Raw genomic sequence first — 20,426 nt, forward strand, 5'->3', positions numbered from 1 at the left:
CCAGATGTTTTGGACTACAACTCCCGTGAGCCCCAACTCACATGGCCAATGGTGAGGAATGATGGGAGTTGTACTGAAAAACTTCTGGAAGGCACCAGTTGGGGAAAGCTGGGCTAGAGTGATCTTGCCTGTATCATGTGCAGCAGCCATTCGCCTGTTAAAGAAATGGGGAGTGATATAAATAGCAGAGACTTAAAGCACAAACTAGTCTCCCTCTTGCAGTGCTGAAATGGCAAGACCACCTTGAATTGATCTGTCCATTCTTATGCAGGTTTGCCTATATTCGGACCTTACGTGTAGCAGATGGGCCTGATGAAGTTCACCTCTCAGCGATTGCGAAACTAGAACTGCTTGACCAAGCCAAGCAACTGCATGCCCATCTCTAATATTTTCTTCAGTCCTGATGGTACCACAATCATTTGAAGTGGTTTTTTCTTAAAATTAGGCTGGCGGGCTTAGAGTAATGACAAAGTTAACTGAAACTGTTGGTGGTACTGTAGTTTTTGACACTATTCTCATTTATGGATACATCTGGAATAAACTAACCCTTACTAATCCTACTAGTATTGATTCCGTTACTGAGCTTTCACATGATAAATACTCAAATCACTATCTCAGCGAGTGCTGTGTTTCTGTATACATAATGGCTTCACTAAGAACGGGGAAATCCAGTTATGTAACTTGCTGAAGGGTTGGGCCATCTAAACACAAATCTAAGAGCAGTAGATCTTGTATCAGAGTATTGATGCATTCTCCTGCAGCTGGACTGCGTAAAACAAAAGATTCCTACTCAAGTTACACAATGGGTCTTGCACAAAGCTTCTTCTGTTTAAAGCAGGAGTGGGAAACCTTTTTCAGTCACCATGGACAGGGCTAGAAGCAAAAGTGGGTGGGGCAACAAATGTTAATTTACTCACACATCCTGCTGTATTCTCCATACAGGCACACCAAATGCATTATCAGCGTTCCTGGACACATTCCAGCCAAGCCATTTATGGAGGGTGGCAAAGCAGGGCTGGTGAGGATGTATGATTTGGGGATGAGTCCCAGTGGCCAGATAGACAGGGCTAGCCACAGCCCAGGGCCTCATTGATTACAGCTGTCACAGACAACAATCCACTAATACTCAGACTTGCTGGAGCAATTGCAAACAACCTCTCGAGATTAAACATTCAAAGAAACATATCTGCTTCTGACTCACATTGCTCCCATACTGGGGAAATGCAAGTTGACCACACATCCCCTGCAATGTCTAGTTAGAGCAGGACCGGGGAACCTGTGGTCCTCCAGATGTTGTTGGATTCTAACTCTCAGCATGGCCAATGGACAAGGATGATGATGTGAGTCGTAGCCCAGTAACATCTGGCAGGCCACAGATTCCACATCCCTGAGATAGGCCCTCATGAATTCAGGATGCAGCTACATTTCAGGCATCTCATCCCAACAGAAGCAAAACTCCACTGAAAAAAATACAAAACCATCCTTGGTTTCTTTCCAGGTTTACAAAGGAATAGAATGGCAGAAGTACACATCTGTCACATTAACAAGGCTTTCAGTTCCCTTTATTGTTTAAAATTTTTATATACATACCAATTATCTGTATAATGTACATTCAATATAGAAAGTTTTATATACTGGATAATGTATAGAACATATCACAATTACACTATGCTTTTATATAACATGTTAACATCATTTTTAAATAGTATTTTTTTTGCTGCATTTTAATTTTTCAATTTGGTAAAGCCCATTATACATACAAATATCTTATTAGGTCTCGTGAAGGAAATGTTAATGATTGAGGAGATACGCAAACACCAAGTCTGTCAAGTTTCGGGAGGATTTATCATGTCCAACTTGGAGAGTAGTAGGAGAAATGTTCTATTAGTGAGGTTGGGAGGATCAAGTGATTTAGCCCAATTCTTCAAGACTGCAGTTCAACTTCAGTCATGCCAGTTCATAAAATACAAAAACTAGGAAAAGTGTTTGATTCACAGTCTTGTAAACAAAAATATAAAGGAACAAAATGTGCTTACGTACAGCAAGAAAAAAAATTCCTGTGTACCCATTTAGGCTGATCCACAAAGTACTTTTCTTCTTATGTTACAGTGTGATAGAATCATGAATTTTTTTCCTAAAAAAAATATATTCATAGAAAAAGGAATAACACTGTCGTGAAACTGGAAAGGCAGGCAGAATTTGTTTTAAGGGTTTAGGCCAAGGAATGGGGCCTTCCTCATCACTAGCCAGTCTGTCTTGGGAGCCTGTTGCAAAGGCGTTTCATGTCCTCTAGCTGTTATCTGCAGCTTCATGGTCTACTGGAGGGGGGACACTGGGAAGAACTGATGAAGATCTCCCTGCAGTAAGGTAACCAGCAACTCCAGGACCTGTTATAGGGAGAAAGATGGAGGGGGAACTTTTTTTTTAAAAAAAGAAAAGCTTGATAATCAAAAGCATAATCATCAGCTGAGTGTTTTTCAAGTTGTTAATTCAGTTCAGATGAACTTAGCTGCCTAATCATTTGTATCCAGGTTACATTTCTCGAAGCTGATTTCCAAATTACTTGCTCCTTGTGTTTCCATCATCAGTCACTGAGTAAGCATGTTACCTAGGATTTAGGTTTTAAATCAATTGCAAAGGACACCCACAAAAACATACATATACCAGAGGTTTTCAAACTATACTCCGCAGAAAGGTTACAGAACAGTTAAGAATATCTGAACTTGACCCTGCACTTGATTATTATTTTTCTACTGACTGAGACCAAGGCTATTTGGTCAGGGCAGGATGATTAAACAGGTAAACAAGGTACAGGCTTAGGGTCTTGTCATTTTCATAATAAGATGATGATCCAATCTATTAGTTTTTTCCTAAAAAGTTACCAGTTAGAGAGAGCAGCTTTACTTAGGGACTCTAGTTTTCATGATATGGCACTGGTTCTGACAACCATGCCATTGCAGAAACAAAAAATGTTATTTTCCTTCATAGTTCATCCATCCATTGCATTAGAAAGGCAAGATTATGGTTATTAAAATATGAGTTGTTCTTTCATCTACAGAACAAAAATGGTCTGCTGAGACTCCCTTCAAATTTTCAGGTGGTCTGCAGGAAAAAGTTTGAGAACCACTGACACATTCCTTCAGGCACCTTTAATTTAGAACCCTGATGTCACTGTCACAAAAAACCCCCCACAGAATGCCGACTACAGCATTTCCCAACATTCTACAACAGCCACGTTTGCTACAACTTGTACACCATGCATCTAGTAAACATTTAGTTCTAGGAACGGCGCAGATGCAACATGCACTGAGCAAAATGGTATCTACCTGCTATAAAGAGTACTAGAGAGAAGTTTAGCAAGCTGCCTGCCAAAGTAGATCTAAAGCCCACTTCTGAGATGAAGGGGACTGCTACCAGATAGAAGGGAAGGAGAAGAGATACCTGGGGGAGAAAGAAATCAGATGCAAGGGAAGAACAGACAGCAAAGCACTTTGAAGCAAAAGTGAAGCACAACTCCATAGCGTCTTGTGGAGGCTTGTAGTTGACAAATGAACCATTTACCCCTTCACATTTCTAAAGGGACTGGATGTACCCTGGATGCATCCAAAATGAAAGCTATAGCCAAAGTGGGCATTCATTTCCTGTTTCCAATCAGGAAATTCTTCAGGTCATTTCTTCAGGTGAAACAGAATGGAGAGAAACCCATTATATCAGGAGCTGTTTTACTCTTTTTCAATGCATTGGACCTTTTGATGAACAACTTTGTTAAAAATCCAGAGGTAGAACTGAATTAAGGTGTTATCCCTGGATAAACAAGCCACATGATACACAAAAGAAGGTAAGGATAACAGGAAAAGCTTAAATTATGATGTTTACTGACCCGTGAGGTATCCTGCTGTTTGAGTCTCAGAAATGAACAAGTCATGTTTCTGATCTTTGAAGGCACTCCACACAGAGGAATGAGACAGAATTTCATTCACCTGCAAAAACAAAACCCAGGAGGAGTTTGTTCCATTTTATTTGCAGTTATTTATCTATATATGGTTTATTTATTTTATTAAATTTATATCCTGCCCTTCCTACCAGAAGGAGCCCAGAGTGGCAAACAAAAACACTTAAAGCACTTTAAAGCATCTTCAAAACAAAAGACTTTAAAACATACTGAAACATCATCTTAAAAACATCTTTAAAAAACAACTTTAAAAACGTCAAAAAAAAAGCAATTCCAGCACAGGCACAGACTGGGATAAGGCTTAAAAGGCTTGTTGAAAGAGGAACGTCTTCAATAGGTGCCAAAAAGGTAAGAGATGGCGCCTATCTAATATTTAAGGGAAGGGAATTCCAAAGTGTTGATGCCACAGCGTTAAAGGTCCGCTTCCAATGTTGTGCGGAGCGGACCTCCTGATGATATCTGCAGGAGGCCCTCACCTGCAGAGTGCAGTTATTGACTGGGTATATAAGCGGCAAGATGATATTTAGGGTTATCCTGGTCCTAAGCTGTGTAGGGCTTTGTACACCAAAACTAGAACCTTGAACTTGACCCGAAAGCTAATGGGCAGCCAGTGAAATTATTTTAGCAGCAGGATGACATGTTGGCGATACCCTGCCTCGGTGAACAGTCATGCCACCGTATTTTGCAGTAGCTGCAGCTTCCATTGTGAAGAAGACACTGTTGATTATAAAATCTATCCTCTCCCCTTTTTAGCAGCAGGTTTTACAATTGCACAATTCTTAAGCACAGGTATTTTGTCAAAATAAAAATACAAAATGTAGACACCTTGGACTGAAATGCCTTACAAAGGGATCCAGGATGCTTACCTGCTCTCCATACTGTAGACTGCGAGTCATAGATTTCAAGGCTTTAACAATCTGTGCTTTTGTAGCTGAAGGGCTTTCCAGATTCTCAAGGCCAATACCTTCAAGCAGTTTTAGGAGATATGGAACCAAATCTGCTTTCAAAGCCTGCAAAGGAAGATTATAGGGTACTTAATGATAACCCAGGACCATTTCGAAGCAAGACTAATGTGGGCATTCACATCTTACCCAGTATTTATCACACATCTGCATGAGCACTGGAAAAAAAATTAAAATAAAAACATTTCAGTTAACAGACATTTAGCTGGTGCTCACCCTGGAAACTTTTGCTTAAGATTGGCAATCTTGAACTACAGCAGAAATGCTAAGGGAAGAATTCACCACCTTCCCAATATTCAATAGTAATTCCACACTGAATTATGGTAAAGGCAAGATCTAGCTCTAAATCAACAAATGGGTACTACAAATGGGTGTTCATCCTTGGTAAGCTGAATATACCAATTAACACTTTGACTCAAAGGTTCACTCAACATGTGACAGTGCTAAGCAAGGGCCTTTGACAGCATGACAGAGGATGTGCATACCCTAGCTATTCTCCCCTATTGGAGTTAGGCTTGCCCTGATTACCAAAAAGGTGCAAGGACTCCAGATATATACAAATGCCTTATTCTATGCCCGATTCCTTTTTCAAACGACAAACATGAACCTCTATTTGGCTATCCAAAAAGCCTAGCAAGAACAAAACCAACTTTCAAAAAGTATTGTCTCTGCCAGTAAGGTAACCCAAACAGTAAAAGTTAGGAACTTCACATCCATGGTTGCATACAGAACTCTAGTAGAAATTCAGGGATATATTTGTGTTGTTTTACCAGTTTCTCCCATTATTACTGTGCATGGCAACATCCCTGTGATGTGCAGTGACTCTAGGCTCAAGCTATTAGAAAATATTCTTTAGCTGGATATGTATGCACACGTGTGCGTACATATGACCAAGAACACATTTTAATATAAAAAACACTCCACTCCAGCTCTGCAAAATGGGCATCATTTTTTCTTCTAGCTGCAAGCAACAAAATCATAAGCTGCCAGAGGGGAAAACTATTATCCTGCCCCCCCCATACACCACAGTATGAAGCAAGCATAACAATTTATATTGATGTGTATCTAGATTATTGTAAAGCGAAGTGTTATGCCATAAAAAGTTACAGAACTGGCCTCCTTCTAGGAGGAAGGGTGGGATAACAATTTAACAAACAAACAAACTTGCTTACTTGGACTACTAGATCATTTTGTTCTTTTTGAAACATTCGATTAAGTGCTTCACAGGCTACACCAATAGTATCTGGTCGTTTCTTCATTCCGTTCATCATGGGTCCAATCGTCTCCAGTGCTGCCATTGAACGAACACAAAGCTGTATTTAAAAAAAGGCAGTTTTCTTTAGTCTATTGAAAATTCACATAACTATCACAAGATAGCAAGAAACATCTAGCATAACAATCTTTATCCATATGCTGAGCTGTGCTGCAGAAGCAGCAGGCAACATTCCTTAAAAGGAACTGCTGTTCATTGTCCATACTAACACAAACAACTAGTTGATAGCTAGTTCAAATGGACTTGACTAGACAATCGCTGTGCAACATATTTTAGGCCACCGTATTTTATTTATTTATTTATTTATTACATTTATACCCCGCCCTTCTTTCCATGATAGAAACCCAAGGCGGCTTACATATGGTTCCCAGGCGGTCTCCCATCCAGGCACTGACCAGACCTGACCCTGCTTAGCTTCAGCAGGGAGCTGGCCTCATGTGCCTTCAGACCATAGTCTTGACTGTCCTTGACTATTTCATAATTGTGGTATTTGGTTTTCACCCTGCTGGGCTGCTCATGGAGAAAATTTGCTTTCCTTAACCAGAGGAGATAGTGTTTTGGTCGCTTCACAATGAATGACTGGAAGCAACTGTCTGCAATGAGCATGGGTACAAGCATGCATGGACCTGACTTGTTTAGTGACCAATTTGGCAGTTTTATACACTGTCTCCAGCCAGAGGCAAAATAATCTGGAACATAATGTGTTTTAACTGAACCCTGTTTTATATTGCATCCAGCCAGGCTCACCATCCCTGGCAATAGTTTCAGTACAAATATTTTAAATCCTGTCACTGACTATCCAGTCTATACAAATCAGAGACACACAACAAGCACCCAAGATGAAAGTTCTGCTAGCAAAGAATAAGTATCCTGAAAGACCCCCATCTTTGCAAAGGTAGATTTATTTAGTTTGACCTAAGTCAGCCCCTTGGACCACATCAGTATCTTCATACCTCATTGTCAGACAGCATGTGTATGACACGCATAGCACTTTTAGGAATTGCATTGTTCTTGTGATTCATGGCCTGAAGAACCTTAGGAAGATGACCAAGTGGAGGGACTTGGTCTGCCAGCTGAGGCTGAGCGCTAAACAGGCACACAGTTGCTGTAGTTACAGTTTCTAATGTTTCCCCCTGTTGCAAAATACAAAACACAGAACAAGCCAATGAAACTTCCAGATCTGCTACTAATGCCAGTCCATGAGTTAGCAGTCTACAATAGACAGCTTAATAATATTCACGAGTCCCATGTATGAACATCTTACTTAACTGGAGACAACATAGGCTTATCCTGTTAATAAGCAAAAATAAGGGTTACAATCTGAATAACCACCTCTTTAACACACTCAGCAGTTATGGTTTCTTGGGCAAGAACCCTTTATAGGGAACATCCAAACTGCATCCACAGAATCTGCTGTGTATGTATAAGCTGTTTTGTATAGCTGCTTGATCACATAAGCACAACATGTTGCACAATTGCTTGTACTAGGATAGAATCATTTGATGGCCTTCATTCTTCAGACTAAATCAATACTGCCTCTAACCGGCATGGACTCACTGCTATGATATGCCAAACGTTTCACGTGCAAGTTTACTCAGAAATACGTTACAGTGATATCAATGAGACTTACACCCACGTAAGACTGCATCAGATTGCAGCCTTGGTGAATGTTGCTAATAAGTAGGCAATATTCATCTTTACTTCAGCAAATAGGTACTGAGAAAGAATCATAACTAGCCACATCCTCAAAGGTCTTTATTGTAAATTACTTTGGGACAACCAATATGAAGCGATTCATAAATGAAATAATAATATTTTGTACAGCTTTCAACAACCCTGAGCTCATTTTCACAAATCCAGTTACACAAAACCAATGTAAAACGTCCGAGCTGCACTTACATGGGGGTTGTTCTTCTCCAGGAGTTCAGTGAATTTTTCTAACAGTGCAATGAGAAATTCTCGAGGTTTACGTAAAACCCAGGCCGGCTGGGCAATAAAGATTCTTAAGAAGACCCCTCCTACAGAAAGTTCACCCTCTGCTTCACCGTACACCACAGCAAAGTCCTCAGGCAACTGGATCAATTAGAAAGGGAAAAAATGCTTTTTCAGTCCATCCATTAGAAAAGATCTATTTTGTTCATTAAAAGGGAGGAGGGATGAGCTACTGCAACGTGTGAGCCCAACTAGTATTAAAACAGTCTGTATCAATTTACAATATTCTACAGCCGGGATGGGGAACCTGCGGTCGTTCAGATATTGTTGGACTGCAACTCCCATCAGCCCTGGCTACCAGGCCATGAATTGGGGATTTTATTCCAGCAACACTTGGAGGTCCACAGGTTCCCCACCTCTGTTCGAAGACTGCATTAGCGTAGGAAATACCTGCAACAGAGAAAATGTATAAGGGCACACAGACAAAGGAAAAAATCATGTTCACATCTTGCCTTAACTTTTCCCCTAACATACATTTAAATTTTGCTTACCTTCCAGTTAATGTCAGGGTTGTCCCTCTGTAGTTTAAAGTGCCTTTAAATAAAATGAAAGAAAATCTTTTCATTTTTACCTCCTATTTGTAGAGGAATTTGTCAATAAACTCTAAACTCCTTCCTCAGCTGAGATTAAAATCAAACTGGCTTCTGATTCATGGTCTTCTAGTTGTCCTTAGCAATTGTGAGTAATATAACATATTTGGTTACATCTTTGCATTATGTCACCTGGAACAGACTCTATACTACAGTCCCAGACAGTTCAAAACGGAATATAATGCTGGCTTTATATTCTGTTTTTACCATTAAACTGGCTATACAACAATGATTTACTATTACTATGACATACTCTAGCATCATTTCACGAACAGTTGTAGACACTTTCTCTCTGGAGTTGTCATTCCATATTAACTCTGGATTTTCATGCGTTCCTTCAAAAATATGAACAGCAGCTTCAGGATTATCTCTCATCGCATCCATAAAGACACCTGGTAGGAACTTCATTAGGATAATTCTAACCTAGAAAATATCATACAGATTTTGTCACAGCTAACAGAAAGATTTCCAGTAAATTAAATGAACAGCTTGTAACATCCCAGTCAAGTAAAGCACAGGGGAAAAACTTTTGAAAGATTTCTCCATAGAAAGTGCTATTTAAGCCTCTGCGGAGACCACCTTCACATGCCTAATTTTTGTAAAACAAGTTAACTTGCAACATGCTCTTCACTCCCTGTGCTTGTATGACACTGGCCATGTTTAGATGACCATATCTTGTTGTAATAAACAGAGGTATACGCGTTTTGTGCACCCACATATTGCTGCTCTACTCCTCCCTTCATATGAACAGGGAAACAGAACAGGAAGCCACTGTTAACATTGCTTCCCATTACACCTAACCTGGGAAACTATGACTGATGGCTTCCAAACAAACTAGGATATTTTAGCCAACTCTAAACCATGTCTTACTATTATTGCTTGATTGGAATCTATTAATCATATTTTTGGCTAGAACAAAATGTGAAGCTATAACAGCAACTTCCCATCTCACATCCCCACCCGCATGAAGGGAGGAGCACAGTGGCGGCATGATTGTTCATATCTTGGCTTAATATACCAAGATATGGCCAATGTTTGTAGCCTTAAATAAACAGCCCTCACATTGCGTAAGCATTAAATGTCATTGTGTGGAAGCTCCCATTCTTCTGGGGCAACCTGCTACTTGGTGAAATATACAACTGTTCAGCTGTAGTTTAATTCATTCTGAGATTTGTATGGTAACTCCGGGATTTTCCACGAGGTGGGACATTATTAGATACACACTATAGGATCTATGCAACTCCCTTTGCCTCAGCGCACTTTTAAAAGTGTCTGTTAAATGCCCAAATATAAAACTACATTTGCTTACCTTTGGACCAACTAGCTTGTCTGCTGTCATTTTAGCAAAAAGCTCTGCAGTCTGACATCGAACTTGTGGATGTGTTGAGTTGCAGAACATATCAAGTAAGTAGATTAAAGCACCTAGGAAAGGACAGAACAACTGAGGGCCTTATAGCAGCCTATAAATATTTTAATAAATAAAAACAAATGAACAAACCGTTGGCTCTTACAATTATGGCAAGTTTGAAACCACTAATTTTGGATTCTACAAGAATTTTGTAATATAAAGACAACAACAAGCAATGCACATCACTGTACCTTTTGCCATAGCCTCCTTAACTATTTTGGTACTGGATGTCAACGCATACAGAGTTTCAAGAACAAGCTGCCGGCCTGCCAAATGAAAAATTGTTAGTGAAACTGATCTTCTATATCTAGCTATTTAGCAGAAACCAAGTAAAAATAAAACAGGGCTTGTTTAGAGTCCTGGATAACAAGGCTTGTAGGAGTGGCTAGTTTAAAAGGATCAATTTATGAGATGGAACAAAAATCTTCCATGGTTTTAATGCCAAGGATATATATTTCTAGCCAGAAATTGTACTTGAACTGATCTTTTGTGGTTTTTAAACCAAATTATCACCATAGGTCTGATATGGAATGTAATAAGGATACAGTCTGGTGTCTTCTCTATCCGGATGTATTGTTTAGCTAAATAAAGGTAATGCAGGAAACTAAATTACTGGCCTTCTTGATTATTCATGACTCAGCACCTTCTCTGTCAAGGGCACATGGTAATACGTACCTAACCACAATTTCATATCTAATTCAGTGAAAAACTTCTCAGTTAATATGGGAGATGGATATTAATAAATGACAACCTTTTAAATTGCAATTTTAATTATTTGTGATGTTCAGTTAGTGAAGAGTTTAGGGGACAACTTCTCTCTCACTTCACCCCCAAGTAAAGGCTGAGCCGAACATGGCATGACTTAATGTTCACTTGGGCTTTTTCTCTAGATCTATTCTGAATGCTGAGACAAAGCCCCACCACAACCAGGTTCTTCTGATCATCTGCAGAGTGGTTTTACTTCATTAGTGAGTTACTATAAATTGCCCCACAGAACTGAAGTTAAGAGGACAAGGCTCCTGGGTTACAGAATAGTAGTAGTCTTGAAACCTAAACACCCTTCCCAAATTGGAGCCACAATTCTATGAATGCTTACATGGGAATAAGTCTCTGGTATTTAAAGGGTCTTTTTAACTGTATATTTTCAATACTTAATAAGTACTCATATGCTATACGTACTTGAAGGTAGTGAATGCAGGAGGGCTAATAAGTTGGAAAGAACCATTGCCTCTGCAATATTATTTACACATTCTTGGTTACTAGTCACTATGTTCACCACCTGTTGAAGAACAAATAATAATAAAAATTACTGTATTAGTACAAAAGCAACCAGTTGTCAATTAAACTTCTTCAAGACAGGATTCTTTGTTGGACTATGTATTGGACTAGGATACCTGAATCTGAGCTTCCAGAAAGGCTAATCTGAATTTTGTGGCAATTTTTATGGTAATATATAAAGCAAGAAAAAAGGGTAATTTCCTCACCCCCAATGTAACTAATATCCAAGCAGCAATCTATTTTGCCTGTTTTCAGAAGGTGATTAAGTGGCAGTCTGGGGGAAAAAGTGTTCCTTCAGCCAACATGATCCCAGACAATCACAGATCATATATCCAAAGGTGTTGTCACACAGCCCAATCAGATTTAGCTACATCACCAAGGGCAAATGACACCTTTGCATTCACCTCATTCTGAATGGATGTAGGGGTGGTGACAGTGGGGTGGAAATAGACAGCATTTAATATTGCTAAGAAAACCAGGTCACTGCTTCTGCCTGACTGAACTCCTTCTGCTGAGAAATGAAACTGTCTGTGCTGTCTTTGGAATAGAACACTTGGTTAAATATTTCAAGAGACATTTTCTTCGACTGCCTTCTATAATTGCATTCCTGGCTACCCATATTAGCACAGCCTAAGAACCAACAACTGAAGATTAAAATTATATACAATCATTATTTGATGTCTAGCAATCCATCTTCTATTTATAAAACCAAAAACCAGAATCATTACTGGCTGAGTGAAAATAATGTATTTACATCTGTCATAAAGATGAACATCACTTTGATTAACCTACACAATATATTCCAAAGTCAAGAGCTTTTTGCAATGATAAGAAATGTTTAACAGATTTTTTCTGTTACCTCCAGAGCCAGCTGTTGCACTTGACCAGCTCCATGGACACGCAGTAGAGAGAAGATTAATTTAAAGTGACCTATGCATTCGCTTTCTGAACCTACATGGAGAAATACAGCTATAGTTGAAGTAAACTAAAATAGAGTACTTACTTTAAGAAAAGGAAATAGTATCTTAAAACATTTTCAAAGACCCTATTTGCTTAAATAGATGCTACAGTTTGGTGATAAGCTATACAACTAAGCTTTTATCTATGCATCCAAAATCTAAAGTTACATCTCTTTTGGTAGGAATGTTTAAGATTTCCAGCATGCCTCACTTACCTGGGTTGTGCTTTATTACATTCCTCAGAGCTTCCAAAGCCATTTCAACCCTTCTGAGCCTCTCTCCATGTTGGTTCGACTCAACTTTCCCTGTGTGAGTCATAGCCATTAATGTATGAAGGTACTGTGCTTGAGAGCCTATATAATCCAAAAGGCTTGCAGCAAATGATTTCGGCAGCTGTAGAACAAGACGTATACTAGGTAAGAAGGAAACTTGAAAAGATAAATAAACTTGAAAAGCATCCTGTTGTTGCTGCTGCTGAATGTGATCTATCAGTATAAGACAAACTATTGATAATTAATGGATAAACAATCAAAACCTGTATCAGGATAGATTGCCAGTAATGTTTTAGCTTCACTAAACTGATCCCCCCCCCAGAATATACCAAAGGAAGGGTCAGACTGGTATAACAGCAGTCCACCAAGAAGTTCTATGGTATGTGGTTACTCCATTCTGAATATATATTTTTTCCAACTTTTGAATTTTTAACAAAGGAAGAGGCATAACAAACATGAAACAAATTCCAGAGGAAAAGGATACAGACCTTCTGAAATTATCTGCTATGCTGAGGATTTACCGAGTTAGAACTAATACATCTTATATTTATGATTTAGAGAAGCAAAGAATGGATCTTCAGCCTCTAACATATTTCATGTTGGCATACAGAAAAAAATGGCTAACAATTTGAAAACTACAGGTCTTTACCAACAGCAAAAAGTAGAATCTCACCTCTAGCTGGAATGTGGGGACTTCATTGTAAACTCTAACAAAAATCTCTCCTACAATAAGTTCTTTTGCATGATCACTGAAGACGAATTCAGATCCATAGCTTTTATCACAGTCACCCTTTAGAAAGTAAAATTTAATTTAACGTATTTGCAGCTTCCTACTGTAAGAAACATTAACTGAATGAACACAAAAGCTGTACAATCCCCAATATAAATTGTCTACTTTAAGCGTTTAACATATATAACAATTGTGTTTTGGAGCCATGAAGTTGAGAAAGAATTTTGATTATTTTAAAGAATTTCAGTTCTCATTTACTTTGCAAGAAAAGGTTAGAAGTGAAGGCAGATGAAACTAGAAAGAGAGTTGGCTAGTAGTTAGATGATATTACTTCTGTCCTTTTCTATGGCTGTATCCATTGCCTGCACAAGCCATACCTCTACTCTCAATGATCTTGTAGCACACATAGAACTGCAACAGGAATCCTGCAGCTAAAAGCAGGTCAATTTGATTTTTTTTTTACATCCAACTGCAGAATTTGTATTTGTATTATACGATATGGCAGGACTGGGAACAGGGTGAAGTGGGGAAGAGAGCACAAAGGGTCTGTAAAACTTCATCAGAGCAATGCCACTAACAAAGACAGAGATTACTATCAGTAACTCGAGGGCAGTATTTGAAGGAAAACAAAACTTCCAACTTCAAAGGATTTTGTAATAAGAACTAATCTGGTAAGTAACACTTACAATGGCTTGGATCCTACCTAGTCTTCTGCTGGCAGGAGCATCCCGAGTAGAGTTCCGCCCAGAGCACTCTTTTGTCAGTGTGTGTGTGGGGGGGGGGGGACACCAACTTTCACCAATTCCCTCTTCTCCATGCACTGCCTTGCTTTGGAGACCATCCACAACAGCACGAGGGGCAACACAAGGTGAAAAGGGGAATCAGGAAAAATTGCCCCCTCCACTTCTGCCAGCAAGATCCTCTGCTGGACCTAGTCATGTCTGAACAGAAGGAGCCTTTCCATTCACTGGAGCCAAGCCATTTAGATGTGCTGTTATGGGTGTACTTTATAATAAAAGGAATATGAGTCAATCAGCCCCTTTGATGAACTTAAATTTGTAATATGCTGCTACATGGCAACAGTGGCAGGTCCCTAAATAGAGAAATGAGAGGATATTTTTCAAATGAAAAGAAATCTCTAAATCCTGCAAAAGGACACCATACCTTTGGGGAGGCAGTACACGGAAAGAAATTAGTCATATGCCTTTGCTTAACGATTCTGAAGAAATGCAGCAATCAATTGCTGCTACTTTCAGTTCCCTGCCTCAGAAACTCCGAACTAGCCAGCCTGACAATTTGAAAAAGTGCCTCACTCTTTTAGTCATGCTTTCCTGCTGAGATTCCAGGAACTCAAGGAGTTCAGCTCTTGTCCGATTGTTCCAAATCAGGTAAGGACTCTCTGTGTTGCTGTTGAGCATTTTCAGAATCTAGGGTAAGAAACAGTTAAGGCAAACAGATTTAACAATACACTAGTATTTTCTTATTCCTATAGCAGCTACATCTGATCAGCTGAACATCACTACAGGGCCACTGCTGCCCTTGTAGTTCTCTTACTCTACAAGCTACTTCCTCTTCTTTAATCAAGCCTATTTGGAGCCCGTCCTTAAAAACTCCAGCTTTGGTTAGACACAACCTTTATATACATAAACATACGCACACAGTCTTGCCACATAAACCAACTTCCTAGTTGTTATTTGAGATGGTAAGAGTTAATCAGTGACACGTACACTCCTAGTTCACTGCATGTAGTGGTCAGCACTCAAAAATATTTTAAGCAGTTTTCAGATGGCAGTCATATGTGAAGTAGCCCTTAGTACTAGGGATTATAGCTGTTAGCCCCTGACAAGAAGAGATGTGCCAAGATGGATATGACGGGTGATGGGAGGTATGGCGTTAGGAGGAGAACATGCCAGGTAAGGGGAACTCGCCCCAGACAAGTTGTGTCTGTGCTTTGTTCTGGTTCTCCTCAAGACCACAGAACTGCTGGTTGTTCTATCAGCCAGCCCTTAGATCTCCAGGTGCTGCTTTTGAATGCCAGGTCGGTATATAATAAAACCTCCCTTGTCCATGATTTAATTGTGGATGAGGATGCCGACCTGGCGTGTATAACCGAGACCTGGGTGGGTGCGCAGGGAGGAGTTGCCCTCTCAAAGCTTTGCCCACCTGGGTATATGGTGCAGCACTATGGCAGATCTGAGGGCCGGGGAGGCGGGGTCGCTGTGGTCTATAGGAGTATTTTCTCTCTCACCAGGCATCCTGTCCAGATGACGACTGGTCTAGAGGGCCTCCACCTTGTACTGGGCCAAGGAGACAGACTGGGAATCTTGTTGGTGTACCGCCCACCTTGCTGCCCAACAGCTTCCCTAGCTGAGCTGACAGAGATAGTCTCGGAGGTGTTGTTGAGGTCCCCCAAACTTGTGGTGTTGGGGGATATCAACCTTCATGCCGAGACTGTCTTATCTGGAGCGGCTCAGGACTTCATGGCCTCCATGACAACCATGGGGCTGTCTCAATTTGTTACTGGCCCAACGCATGTGTCGGGTCACACTCTTGATTTGATCTTCGCCACTGGTCATGGAGATGGTGATCTGGAGGTGGGGTATTTTTCATCTACTCCATTGTCATGGACAGATCACCGCCTGCTGAGTTTTAGACTTACAACGACTCTTTCCCTCTGCAAGGGTGGGGGACCTATTAAGTTGGTCCGCTCCCGGAGGCTTATGGATCCTATGGGTTTTCAGAGGGTTCTGGGAGTTTTTCCAGCTGATAGTACTGGCGCTCCTGTCGAGGCCTTGGTCGAACTGTGGAATACAGAGATGGCCCGGGCTATCGACACGATCGCTCCCGCGCGCCCTCTTCGATGCAGAGCTCATACAGCTCCGTGGTATACCCCGGAGCTGAGAGTGATGAAGCAAGAGAGAAGGAGGCTGGAGTGCAGATGGAGACGAACTCCAGACGGATGCAATTATGCTTTGGTAAGTGCCTCTACTAAGTCGTACATAAAAGCGGTAAGGGCGGCGAAGAAGTCCTACTTCGCTGCCTCTATCAAGACATCTCTCTGCCGCCCAGCAGAGCTTTTTAGGGTTGTACGAGGACTCTTACATTCTTGTCCTCAAGATACCATTGAAACATCTGAAGCTTGCTGTAACGACATTGCAGGGCACTTCCAAAATAAAATTGCATGCATCCGTAGGGACCTAGACTCTGATGTTACGACAGATGAATCCATTGAAGTGTCCAGAACACGGTCTTGTCTTTCATTATTGGATGAGTTTCAGTTGGTGCAGCTTGAGGAAGTGGACAAGGTGCTTGGAATGGTGCGGGCGACCACGTCTGCTCTAGATCCTTGTCCATCTTGGCTGGTCAAGGCTAGCAGGACTGGTACCACCGGCTGGGCCAAGGAAGTGATAAATGCCTCCTTGAGTGAGGGAGTAGTCCCTAGTAGCCTCAAGGAGGCAGTAGTGAGACCTCTTTTGAAGAAACCTTCCTTAGACCCAGATAACTTGAACAATTATAGACCGGTGGCAAATATCCCCTTTTTGGGCAAGGTTCTGGAGCGGGTGGTTGCCAATCAGCTCCAGGTGCTCTTGGATGAGACCGATTATCTGGATCCATTTCAATCCGGTTTTAGGCCTGGTTTTGGCACTGAAACAGCCTTGGTCGCCCTGTACGATGACCTCTGTCGGGAGAGGGACAGAGGGAGTGTGACTCTGTTGATTCTCCTTGATCTCTCAGCGGCGTTTGATACCATCGACCATGGTATCCTTCTGGGGAGACTCGCGGAGTTGGGAGTTGGAGGCACTGCTTGGCAGTGGTTCCGCTCCTACTTGGCAGATCGTCGCCAGAAGGTAGTACTTGGGGAACATTGCTCGACACCTTGGACTCTCCATTGTGGAGTCCCTCAGGGGTCGATTTTGCCCCCCATGCTTTTTAACATCTACATGCAGCCTCTGGGTGCCGTCATCAGGAGTTTTGGAGTGCGTTGCCACCAGTACGCTGATGACACGCGGCTCTATTTCTCCTTTTCATCTTCTACAGGTGAGTCTGTGGATGTGCTGAATCATTGCCTGACCGCGATAATGGACTGGATGAGAGCTAATAAACTGAGACTCAATCCAGACAAGACTGAGACACTGTTGGTGAGTGCCTCCCCTGCCCAGATGGTGGATGTTCACCCTGTTCTAGATGGGGTCACACTCCCCTTGAAGGAACAGGTTCGTAGTCTGGGAGTTCTTTTCGATCCTTCCTTGTCTCTTGAGGCGCAAGTGGCCTCGGTGGCAAGGAATGCATTCTACCACCTTCGGTTGGTAGCCCAGCTACGCCCCTATCTGAACAGGGATGACCTCGCCTCAGTTGTTCATGCTCTGGTAACTTCTAGGCTGGATTACTGTAATGCGCTCTACGTAGGGCTGCCCTTGAAGACAGTTCGGAAGCTTCAGCTAGTGCAAAACGCAGCAGCCAGACTGCTGATGAGGACCAGCCGGTCAGCACATATAACACCTGTTCTGGCCCGTTTGCACTGGCTACCTATTTGTTTCCGAGCCAGATTCAAGGTGCTGGTTTTGACCTATAAAGCCTTACACGGCGTGGGACCGCAATATCTTGTGGAACGCCTCTCCCGCTATGAACCTACCCGGTCACTTCGCTCAGCATCTAAGGCCCTCCTCCGGGTACCAACCCATCGAGAAGCCCGGAGGACAGTTACTCGATCTAGGGCCTTTTCTGTAGTGGCCCCCGAACTGTGGAACAGCCTCCCCGAAGAAGTACGCCTGGCGCCTACGCGTCTATCTTTTCGGCGCCAGGTTAAGACCTGGCTATGCTCCCAGGCATTTTAAGCGTTTATGTTATAATTTAATTTTTTTATTTTTTATTTTTTTCTTTAGTTGCTGCTTGTGTTTATTGTTTGTTGTCTGATTTTATTGTTGATATTTTGTATTTTAACCTTTTTGTACACCGCCCAGAGAGCCACTCGCTATGGGTGGTCTATAAATGAAACAAATAAAATAAAATAAAATAAAATAAATAAAAAATCCACACACCTCAAAATTCCAATATCTTAAAACAAAAATCCACCAGTTGCAATACTGAGAACTGAAGGTGCTTGTAAGTGCCTTGGTCAAGAGTTATATTCCAATACACTAAAAAAAGAAAGAAAATTTTCCTTGCCACTATTACATTTGTATACTGAACTTACATGCTCCTTAGTAATCTATTAAAGTATCATCATTAATAAAATAAAAGCATTAATGACTGCTAGAATATTCTTGTACCTCAGTAGGATTAACCACAGCAAGTTTTCTTGCGATATAAGGGGTCAGCATGCCTGCCAGACTTTTTCTGATTGTTGGGTTTTCAGGTGTAGCTTGTTCTCCAGGAAGATATCCACCAAGACGGCTCAACGCAAGGAGGCCAAGCTTGGCAAGGGTATTGGCTACTTCCTGTTAACAGAAAACAGGCAATTATGCTTATGTTATTTGAGTAGACCAAGAAACCAGATGCCCCCTCATTTACAAGGAGTCCTGCAGACAAAATGGGCATGACTTGCAAAAGGTGCCATTGCCCAACTTGGGACAACTGCCACTTCCTGTTGCACCTCTTGCGCCTCATCCCACACCATTCAAGAGGGTACCCCAACTCTCTGGAGAGAATTTGCAGGTGGCACGTAGATATGCGTGTATGTCTAAAATAGGAAGTCTCCTTCTGTGAACTTCCTTCCAAGCTTGGCATAAGCAAGCATGACTCATCTTCAGAATGCTCCTTGAACTATGCAAGAAAAAGGCTGCAATACAGACATAATTTTATCAAGAAGTATGGTATATTAAACAATGTGTTTGATTTTTAAGAAAATTACTGTAAGTACCTACAACCATCTTAGAAATTCTGTTCAGGATATTATACAGCCATGAGAGCGGCAGTATACTATAGTCAGCATGGATTTTTCGCATTCTGTAATGTTACATTGAAAATAGCTCCCATGCCATTCTGATGCTTCCCATACGCTCATTTCAAAACAAAACCTTACTAAACTTAAGAGTCCTGAACTCAGAAACACTTGCTTAACAACCCTTTTTCATGGCAACACACAGAACAGTCAGAATCGAGAGTTCAAAATGTAAAAAGAGAAAGAGAAAAACCACACTCCTTCTTGACTTTTTTCTGTCAAGAGTTCTCACAATCTGTTGAAATTAATTAAAAATCAGCCATGTTCACAGAGTACCTGTAATCCTATTACTGACCTTCCCCCATACTCTGACCTTCATCTTCTGCAGTTTGTTGTTGTTATGTGCCTTCAAGTCGATTACGACTTATGGTGACCTTATGAATCAGCGACCTCCAAGAGCATCTGTCATGAACCACCCTGCTCAGATCTTGTAAGTTCAGGTCTGTGGCTTCCTTTAGGGAATCAATCCATCTCTTGTTTGGCCTTCCTTTTTTCTGCTCCTTTCTGTTTTTCCCAGAATTATTGTCTTTTCTAGTAAATCATGTCTTCTCATTATGTGTCCAAAGTGTGATAACCTCAGTTTCATCATTTTAGCTTCTAGGGACAGTTCTGGTTTAATTTGTTCTAACACCCAATTATTTGTCTTTTTCGCAGTCCATGGTATCCGCAAAGCTCTCCTCCAACACCACATTTCAAATGAGTTGATTTTTCTCTTATCCACTTTTTTCACTGTCCAACTTTCACATCCATACATAGAGATCGGGAATACCATGGTCTGAATGATCCTGACTTTAGTGTTCAGTAATACATCTTTGCATTTGAGGACCTTTTCTAGTTCTCTCATAGCTGCCCTCCCCAAGTCCTAGCCTTCTTCTGACTATGGTATGTTGGTTCATGACTGTGCTGAGGTATTGATAATCCTTGACAAGTTTAACGTCCTCGTTGTCAACTTTAAAGTTACATAAATCTTCTGTTGTCATTACTTTAGTCTTTTTGACATTCAGCTTTTGTGCTTTCCTCTTTAACTTTCATCAGCATTCGTTTCACATCATTACTGGTTTCTGCTAGT

General features: G+C 41.1%; 2 protein-coding genes across 3 annotated transcripts in view; one reads left to right on the plus strand and one right to left on the minus strand.

Annotated features, from left to right (window-relative positions):
* ACAD11 (acyl-CoA dehydrogenase family member 11) overlaps window positions 1-556 on the plus strand; it is a 45,445-nt gene extending 44,889 nt beyond the window's left edge. Inside the window, exon 20 of the mRNA XM_061587934.1 lies at window positions 272-556. Coding sequence (XP_061443918.1) covers window positions 272-386 — 115 coding nt within the window. The 3' untranslated portion in view covers window positions 387-556. The remainder of the gene's footprint in view (window positions 1-271) is intronic.
* Window positions 557-1,561: 1,005 nt separating this feature from the next.
* Window positions 1,562-20,426, minus strand: part of DNAJC13 (DnaJ heat shock protein family (Hsp40) member C13) — a 91,247-nt gene continuing 72,382 nt past the window's right edge. For both annotated transcript variants that reach the window (XM_061587930.1, XM_061587929.1), the window contains 16 exons: window positions 18,687-18,854; window positions 14,730-14,843; window positions 13,360-13,476; window positions 12,630-12,807; window positions 12,315-12,406; window positions 11,357-11,456; window positions 10,369-10,443; window positions 10,079-10,191; window positions 9,023-9,192; window positions 8,671-8,713; window positions 8,087-8,260; window positions 7,141-7,320; window positions 6,087-6,227; window positions 4,819-4,962; window positions 3,881-3,980; window positions 1,562-2,387 (listed from right to left, as the gene is read on the minus strand). In XM_061587930.1, coding sequence (XP_061443914.1) covers window positions 2,290-2,387; window positions 3,881-3,980; window positions 4,819-4,962; window positions 6,087-6,227; window positions 7,141-7,320; window positions 8,087-8,260; window positions 8,671-8,713; window positions 9,023-9,192; window positions 10,079-10,191; window positions 10,369-10,443; window positions 11,357-11,456; window positions 12,315-12,406; window positions 12,630-12,807; window positions 13,360-13,476; window positions 14,730-14,843; window positions 18,687-18,854 — 2,007 coding nt within the window. In that variant the 3' untranslated portion in view covers window positions 1,562-2,289. The remainder of the gene's footprint in view (window positions 2,388-3,880; window positions 3,981-4,818; window positions 4,963-6,086; window positions 6,228-7,140; window positions 7,321-8,086; window positions 8,261-8,670; window positions 8,714-9,022; window positions 9,193-10,078; window positions 10,192-10,368; window positions 10,444-11,356; window positions 11,457-12,314; window positions 12,407-12,629; window positions 12,808-13,359; window positions 13,477-14,729; window positions 14,844-18,686; window positions 18,855-20,426) is intronic.

Source organism: Rhineura floridana, chromosome 10, assembly GCF_030035675.1.
Source record: "Rhineura floridana isolate rRhiFlo1 chromosome 10, rRhiFlo1.hap2, whole genome shotgun sequence".
NCBI classification, from domain to species: Eukaryota; Metazoa; Chordata; class Lepidosauria; order Squamata; family Rhineuridae; genus Rhineura; species Rhineura floridana.